Below are 8,697 nucleotides of genomic sequence, written 5' to 3'. Positions count from 1 at the left end.
TAACTTTGAAGTCACTCACTTGGGTTATAATCCACACAGAAGCATTGGGGCCTTGGGCAAATCTTATAAACTCCATGGGCTCCTGAATGGTAATCTGTAAAATGAGACCAAGTATATAGAGCTCATGTATTGTTTGAAATCATTAAATTAAATATAAATGAATTGATACATGTGAGGTGTCCAATAAGTACCTCTCTGATAATATATATTCTTTTGTGCGTTTCTACATTGCCTTTTCCATCACATGTCAACTAGTACATAGAAGATCCCCTATAGAGACTATACTTTCTTAGTGTTGTATGTCCAGGCCTTTGTTCAATGCCTAAGATGTAATGAACTCTCAAAAAATATTTTCTGAATGAATAAATGCATGAATGAACCATTTTGTAAGCAGAAAGCCTGGGAGGTTAATGGGATAATGAGAACAGCTAGAAACTAAAATTGAATAGGCATCTACAGTCAGTGTGGGTGTGAGGTCTAAGTCTCTCTGAAGCAGTAAAGAGGGGGAGACTAGAGTATGTAGAAAGGTAGATGCTAATTTGATGGTAGGAGATTTCACATTTTCTTATGAAACAAGGACAAACACCCCAGACTCCCAATTTTACCCATCTACTCTTCTCCAACCTAGAACTCAGGAGGAAGGAGACTGAAGGAAAGATGTATAGCCTGCAAGAAAGAAAGGGTCATGCATACAAAGAGATCAGCGAGCCACAGGATGATGACTACCTCTGTGAGTGACCCTTTCAGCCACTCACACAGCTTGCTGTTATGTCCTGGTACAATAATTTCATCATTTGGCCCACAAATCATTCCCTTACTTGAATGAATTAAAGTACAGGATTGGGGCTAAATAATGTGAGTGCCAAGCTCTTTCTGAAGCTCTTATATCAAGGAACATGCATTACAACTTTCCTAATCCCTGCTTCCCTCACTTCCAGATTGTGAGATGTGTCAGAACTTCTTCATTGACAGCTGTGCTGCTCATCGGCCCCCTACATTTGTAAAGGACAGTGCAGTGGACAAGGGGCATCCCAACCATTCAGCCCTCAGTCTGCCCCCAGGGCTGAGAATTGGGCCATCAGGCATCCCTCAGGCTGGGCTTGGAGTATGGAACGAGGCATCTGATCTGCCACTGGGTCTGCACTCTGGCCCCTGTGAGGGCCGAATTACAGAAGACGAAGAGGCAGCCAACAGTGGATATTCCTGGCTAGTAAGAAGAGCCTGCTGTTTCCCCTGTTCTGTCTTGCCACATCCCTTCTGTGCCTTTGGTGGGACATCACCTTCTACATGTTAGGATATAGGTAGGGATAACATGGTTAGCTCTGTGTACTCAAGGGTCTTTGCATGAACATGGAACTCCTATTTAGAGATCACAGGGTACGTGGGAGCAGAGTGGTACAAAGACAAAGAAGTGCATCCTCCCTTTTGGAGCTTCTGCTCTGATAGGACAAACCAACTCAGATGTGTAGATGATGACTAAGGTGCATGCCATGTGGTCTCAGTTGGCAGTTGAAGCTCTGCAGGTCCAAAGGCCATTGATGACCGTGGAGTAAAATAATTCTTCGGATTTTTACCCTCTAAAAAGTCTTTACCTTATTTTTTGAAACTCAGATCACCAAGGGGAGAAACTGCTATGAGTATGTGGATGGAAAAGATAAATCCTGGGCCAACTGGATGAGGTAAGGCCACTAGCTCTCTTAGTTTCAGAGAGAACCTCCATCTCTCACAAACCCGGACTTCCTTCCTTCTCATTATGCCTCCCTCAATGATTTTCACATCCCCTATTTCTATTTTTCTCCATACAATGCTGTTTTATACCATCAAATTTTAGAAATAAAAAATAAAAATATAGATATTATGATTTATTGGTATCAAAACACAAATATGTATGCTAGACAAAATTGAGGCACCAAGATAAACCTTGACAAGGTTAATTCATGCTTTAATTTATGTAATCCACATTTGTTAAACACTTAGTATGTTCCAGGTTAGGAAGTGAAGTTCACTACTTGAACAGAAGTGAGCTGCAGGATGACCCAGCCCCTTTCCACAATGGGCTGTCGTTCTATCAGAGAATAGAAAAATGAATCAACTATTACTGTTCTATGTTATTGGGCCAAGAGAAAGAGGCTTCTGAGTTTCTCTAGGAATCTGAAGAAGTCAGGTGAATGGCAGCTGAGTGAACTGTAGGGTGATTAGAGGAAGGCCTGTCAAAGAAAGATGGACTTGAGCTGAGTGTAGAATGATGTGAGCTAATCTAGAAGCAGAGCACGTGATCAAGCACCAAGTTCTGTGGTATAAAACAGAATTAATTTAGAGTTTAGAGAAGCTAGAGGTCAATGTGTTTTATGGCCAATCAAGGTGGAGGTAAGTCTGGAGTTGGGCTTTGAAAAAATGGCTGATTAGGCACAGCAGGGAAGCATTCTAGGCAGGATGAGCACTGTAGTCATCCTGCCTAGAGGGAACTCACTGCCTCTTTTCTTTCCCTTTGCCTGCCTTGACCCCAGGTATGAGAACTGTGCCCGGGATGATGAAGAGCAGAACCTGGTGGCCTTCCAGTACCACAGGCAGAGCTTCTATAGAACCTGCCGAGTCATTAGGCCAGGCTGTGAACTGCTGGTCTGGTCTGGGGATAAGTATGGCCAGGAACTGGGCATCAGATCTTCTATAGAACCTGCCGAGTCATTAGGCCAGGCTGTGAACTGCTGGTCTGGTATGGGGATGAGTATGGCCAGGAACTGGGCATCAAGTGGGGCATCAAGTGGAAGAAAGAGCTCATGGCAGGGAGAGGTAGGCATCACTATTACTCTTTTAAAAGGACAGGAAAGAAAGAATTATCCTAGAGAATTTTCATGATTGAACACTTAAGTAGACTAAAACGCCGTCTAAAGTCAGTAAAATTTTACATCAGTGGCTCCAAAATTAAAGATTCATGTTATGTGCCTTTGCCTCTTTGGAACAGTTTTTATATTTTTAAATCTTTGTTCCGATTTTATATTCAAAGTACTTCATGCACAAAGTATATAACAGCATACAGTGCTCAAAGACTTAAAGACAAAAATCAAGTTCTCAAACACCTACCAGCTCTCCCAACAAGGTAGTTTCTTCTGGCATTTCCTTGATATTTCTTAATGATATGCATATGTTGTTATTCATTCATTCATTATCTCAATTAGCTGTCATGTGAATTCCTACTCTGTGCCAGACGATGTTGCAGGAAGTGTAAATACAGACTGATCAAGACAATCAAAAAAACTGCTCTTGAACAGATGACTTGTGAATTAGGGAACCATATGAATACACACAGACATATGTGTAATATCAGACGGCGATTAGTGCTTTGAAGAAAATGAACCCAGAAAGAATACCTGGGATCAGTGTGAGACCTGGGATCAGTGTGAGAGCTGAGGTCAGTGTGAGACCTGGGGGTCAGTGTGAGACCTGAGGTCAGTGTGAGACCTGGGGGTCAGTGTGAGGTGAGAGTAGAGTGTTGCAGGGGATTGTCAGGGAAGGTTTCTCTTAGGAGACAGCATTTGAGAAGTGCAAGTGCCTGTGGGCCAAGGATTCCAGGCACAGGGCGCAGCTAGTGCAATGGTCCTGAGGCCAGAAAGAGTTCAGCTTTGGTTCATTTTTGGAAAATAGGCTGCCATGGGTCATCCCTTCAGAGCTGCTCCAGTTTCCAAGTGAGAGAAAATGGTGGGCAGGATGAAGGTGGGGAGCATGGTAGTAAGCCTGAGTAGGGATATATTTTGAAACAAGACTTCCTATTATATTTAAAATGGGTTCAGACTGAATGAAATAACTCAAACATGAATACTTGATGTGCAGCCTGACAAAGAGCATATTCTCATTTTATGATTTGTGGAATCTGAAATAGAAGCAGTCCATGCACCTAGTTGGCGCAGCAGGACCCATAGTCCTTTAGTCAGTGGGACCTGGACCACTCTGTGTTGGCCAACCTGAATCACACTTCCTGATGGAGAACCAGGCACATAACAGTCCTCAATTAAATATGTCCTTTTGAATGAGGATACTCAAATTCAGCCTAGCCTAGCCTGTCACTCACACACATGTACAGATCCCAGGGTCCACACAGATACAGATCCCAGGGTCCACACCTATCACATATATGAACATTATCACACAGACCCCTGCAGACACATCTGTGAGGCATATGCATTCCCAAACACACAGACAGACTCATGATAAATTTGTTCCTACCCAGCCGTGACTTCTAAATGCTTGGGGAAACCAAGACATAGTAGAAAGGAGTGTGCAATTATCATTTCCCATGATGCCGTTACTTAAGAACTCTTTGTGTCCGTCCTTCTAATGGCACCAATGCCTCCCATCAAGCCTTAAACCTCACCTAAATTATGTCATTGGGCTTTTTCATCCATAAATGAGCATACCAGGTGCCAAGGAGTCAATATGCCCTTTCACATGCCTTAGACCAGTGTCCAAAGAAAGATAAAATGTTATTCTATAAAAGCTTTCTCCCAGCATTTCTATTCCTTTACATTTTGTCCCATATACAACTATGGTTTTCTAATGATCTTATTTCTGACAGCTGTTTTTCTTCAGAACATCAACAGCTTCTTTCCTAAATTAGTTTTAGTATGAGTTCCATTTCTAATTAGCTCAAATTAAAGTCCTAGAGAGCAGCGAGGTAATATTTAAACCCTCAGGCTAAAATTTCGGAGTAGGTGCAGAATGTTGACTCTAAATGAGTTTTTCCTGTGACATAACACGCATGAAAGCAGGATTTCCTTCATGTGTGAAATGTCTTAAATCAGACTTACCCTTTGTGATTCTCTTTTAGCTTTAAATGTCATTTAAGAAAAAAAAAAGAAAAGAAAATTAAGCATGACATTCCCCAATATCCTCTGCTCACTGTGTTATAATCCCTATCACTCCCCAAGTGAATTGGAGAGCGTGAAGACACAATGAACAGAAACTTCCCTGATGCTTCACAGAGGAAGTGTTCTCCAGGACCACACAGCCTCCACCATGTCCATCTATGAAGGGCTGTGGCAAGCCATATACACAAAGATGCCTGTTTCCTGTCTTCTCTGTTAAAAACAAAAACAAAACACTGGAAGGAACCCCAAAGCCAAGCTGCCATGGGTTGCAGAGTGCCAGCCCTTAAGTAGTGTTGTCCATGGGTAAACAGGAGATGGAAAAGGGCAATTTCAAGAAATAACAAACTCAAGGCATGAATGTGGTTATCCAAACATCAAGGGACTCCTTCATTTGCATTTGGATAATTGTGCAGTTATATGATTTGTTACATGGAGACCAGATGGAAGTAAGAGAGCTCATCCTCAACTTCCTGTACCTCTGGAAGTCTTTACACACATGCTGGAGAGATAGATGAGAGTTCATTAGCATCAAACCACCATGGATTTCATAATCAATTCCTAATATCTGAATAAGTGCAGAAAAGTCACAGGCATCTAGAAGTGTGGTCCAAGTCCTGTTCTTCAATCGGCCCACCCATTTCTCAAGATTTCATTGAGAAGATCAAGAAATCTAATCTTCCTTGGATGCAAAATGGAGGTGGTGAAAATTGGAAGTATGTCCTTCCTGGTAATGAGGCAATTTCAGTACATAGGAAGTGCTCTGAAATCTTTAAGGTATACAGTCTGACTCACTAGAACAAGAAAGGGCCCCACTTGTTGCCATTTTATGAGGTGACCACCCCAGCTGGATAAAAGCTACAAGTGTCCATTGGGTCTACCCGGGTGTGGGTCAAGAAAGCAGAGTTGAGTGTCCTGAGGTAAGCTGAGATTTTGGTGTTCAATGGGAAAGAATGTAAGAATTGACTTTGTCACCTACTGCCTGAGTGACTTTGCGCAAGATCCCAAATCCCTATGTATCTCGATTTTGTTATCTAAAAGATCACATGATGGAGGATGTAAGCAAGTAACACAGCCAAGACCCAGTTTACAGTGTCTAGTACCTAACAGACTCTTGACACGTTTCACTTGCCCTTGAGTCAATCTTTCCATGTCACTGAATATTCTTCCACAACATGATTTTAATGGATATAGTCGTCCATTGTTTAAATGTACCATTATTGACCAATGTAAAAATGTTCTTTTACCTCAAATTTTTATATGTAAAACAAAAACATGTTTGAGGACTAAACCCACACTGTAGTATAAATTAAACTGGATGTAGGCCAGGCATCGTGAGTCACACCTATAGTCCCAGCACTTTGGGAAACCAAGACAGGAGGATGGCTTGAAGCCAGGAGCTCAAGAGCAGCCTGGGCAATACAGCAAGACCTCATCTCTACAAAAAAATAAGAAAAATTAGTTGGCCATGGTGGCGTGCACCTGTAGTCCCAGCTTCCTGGGAGGCTGAGGTGGGAGGATCCACGGATCCCAGGAGTTTAAGGCTGCAGTGAGCTTGGATAACGACTGCACTCCAGCCTGGATGACAGAACAAGAACCTGTTTCAAAAAAGAAAAAAGAAAAAAAAACCTAAAAACTAAAAACTGGATGTAGTTTGCTAATAACTAAACAGCAAATTAATTGTAACATGCTGACATATCAATGATGTCTTTCTTCTTTAATCATAAACCTGCTCACTAAGAAGCTGCTGAAGTCCATGGTAGTGACAGGTACATGTCTGCATCCTTGTCCTGACCTGCATCTTCTTTGATTGTCCCCATCTGTGTCTCCGACTGGCACTGCCGAACCGGCTTGCTACCTGATCAATGTTGTACTGAACCGGACTGCTAACTGATCAATGTTGTTGAGCTCACTGCACAAAGCTGTTCTTACAAGGTAGATTTCTGCCTGGAATAGTCATACTTACACTGTTTATATTCCTTACTCCTGACCCATCCAACGCAGCACAAGTTCTATTTATTGCCATAGAAACATAGGTCATTTGGAAACACCTCCTTCATTTCTATGGAATGTTCAAACATTTCCGACATTTTGGACTCTGTTCTAGCCTCTTGTTAAATATATCCAGAAAAGAGACAAAGCTTTATGCGGGGGCTATATGCACACATATGCTATAGAATAAGCTATCTAAATGCTTAAAAATACTTTCCATCTGGCACCACACCTTAATAGGTAGACAGAAATTAAGTATGTGTATATCTATCTGTATAGATACGTATAAATATATATCCCCAAAACAAAAACTCATTCTCTTACTTATACATAGGTAGAATATAGGTGAATATACATATACATTTATAGGTAGAACAAAAAAACCCCTCAGCCTCTTTAGGGCCATGTGTTTTCTCTGAGTAATTGTCACAATTAATTAAAATACATGTGTATGCCTTTTTAGATAAATTCCATCAGACCAGTTTCTGTCTGGTTGGAAAATAATAACTGCCTATTTGCTAAGTGCCCCTGCCCCCATACTATGTTCCAGTGAACTAAAGACCTCTGGCAATCATAGATTTACAGCTCAGCAAGATTAAACAATTTATTGTTATTTATGACATCCAAGCTGGATCCTCTGTATTATATTCCACATTAGCATCTATCACTTTACATTTGGGAGATCCTGTCCAAAAAAAGATTATGCCTCCTAACCAAACATTCAGCAGGGCTGCAGGAACAGACCCCTGAACAAACATCCTGCCAAAGTACTTTAAAGCACCGTGAGCTCCCACAGCTCTGTATTTTCAGATGACTCAGCAGATTAGCGTGGAGTCTCTTAGCCTCTGCTTGGTCTGTTCCTTTCAGTGATCTCTCACATGGCCCAGTCCATTCGGTTTGAAAATCCTCATGAAATGAGCAGATTAAGATCTGGCTTCAGTAGAGGGCCATGGGGTGGGCATGGAGGGGAGAGGGTTTGCTCTTAACACAGCCTGAGCCTCAGAAAGGTTTCAGATGGAAAAGCATGGCACTGACTCAGCTCATGCTTAACAGGAAATAATGCACAGACCACACCAAAAAAGTCCTTTATGTTGTGTGAAAGTCTATGCTGGAGCAGCTGCTGCCACCTCATGTACTGTGATAGAGTGTGCATGTGTGTGTTTGTGTGTGCATGAGTGTGAGTACGCACACAAATGTGTGCTGGGAGGGGGAGGAGATCACACCTTCCACAGTCGCCACCTCAGCCTTAGCTAGCAGCATGGAGAAATGCCAAAAGTCAAGAGGAAGCTGCACCAAAGCAACTGTGATCACCACATCAGCAGGGGCTTTCTGGTTAGTAAAACTACCGGGACTGAAAAACACACATGATCTCATCCTTCTTTTATTTTAATCAGAGCAAAATATTTTTATAATAATTGTGTTATATGAATAAATAATTCATAATGCTGTAACCCATTATCACATTCAATCCTCCCAACAACCCTAGAAGATATGTAGACAAGTATTATTACTTTCCCTATTTTTATAAATGAGGAAATAAACCCCAGAAGGCTAGGCAACTTCCCCACAGTCATATAACTTGCAAACAGTAGTATCATGATTCAAATCCAAAGCTTCTCCTTTTGTCTTTATCATTTTAATTTTGAAGGTAATGCATATGCATGTATGATCTTTTAAATCCAGAGATGTATATGGAATAGATAGGAAAAGGGACTCTCCTTCCCCATTATACAGCCCCTCCACCCAAGCTATATACACTGTTGACTAGAGTATGTCCTTTCAATCCTATTTTCTATGCCTACATTATATACAGAAAAGCAGGATTACGTTACACACAATATTCCAG

General features: G+C 41.6%; 1 protein-coding gene across 1 annotated transcript; it reads left to right on the top strand.

Moving 5' to 3' along the window:
* Nucleotides 1-809: 809 nt before the first annotated feature.
* On the top strand, nucleotides 810-8,331 carry LOC129397523 (histone-lysine N-methyltransferase PRDM7-like). Its single transcript, XM_055110888.2, has 3 exons — nucleotides 810-1,210; nucleotides 1,612-1,679; nucleotides 2,508-8,331. Exons 1-3 carry the CDS (start codon nucleotides 947-949, stop codon nucleotides 2,854-2,856), a joined length of 681 nt encoding a protein of 226 aa, XP_054966863.2. The 5' UTR covers nucleotides 810-946; the 3' UTR covers nucleotides 2,857-8,331.
* The last annotated feature ends 366 nt before the right edge of the window (nucleotides 8,332-8,697 follow it).

Source organism: Pan paniscus, chromosome 2, assembly GCF_029289425.2.
Source record: "Pan paniscus chromosome 2, NHGRI_mPanPan1-v2.0_pri, whole genome shotgun sequence".
In the NCBI taxonomy this organism is placed as follows: domain Eukaryota; kingdom Metazoa; phylum Chordata; class Mammalia; order Primates; family Hominidae; genus Pan; species Pan paniscus.
The sequence above is the reverse complement of the archived record's forward strand: the minus strand, read 5'-3'. Positions and strand labels throughout refer to the sequence as shown.

Coding starts and splice junctions, on each gene's coding strand:
- LOC129397523 (XM_055110888.2), top strand. CDS start 947: ATGTGTCAGAACTTCTTCATTGACAGCTGTGCTGCTCATCGGCCCCCT. Junction 1,211..1,611: donor ACAGTGGATATTCCTGGCTA/GTAAGAAGAGCC, acceptor TTTGAAACTCAG/ATCACCAAGGGGAGAAACTG. Junction 1,680..2,507: donor TCCTGGGCCAACTGGATGAG/GTAAGGCCACTA, acceptor CCTTGACCCCAG/GTATGAGAACTGTGCCCGGG.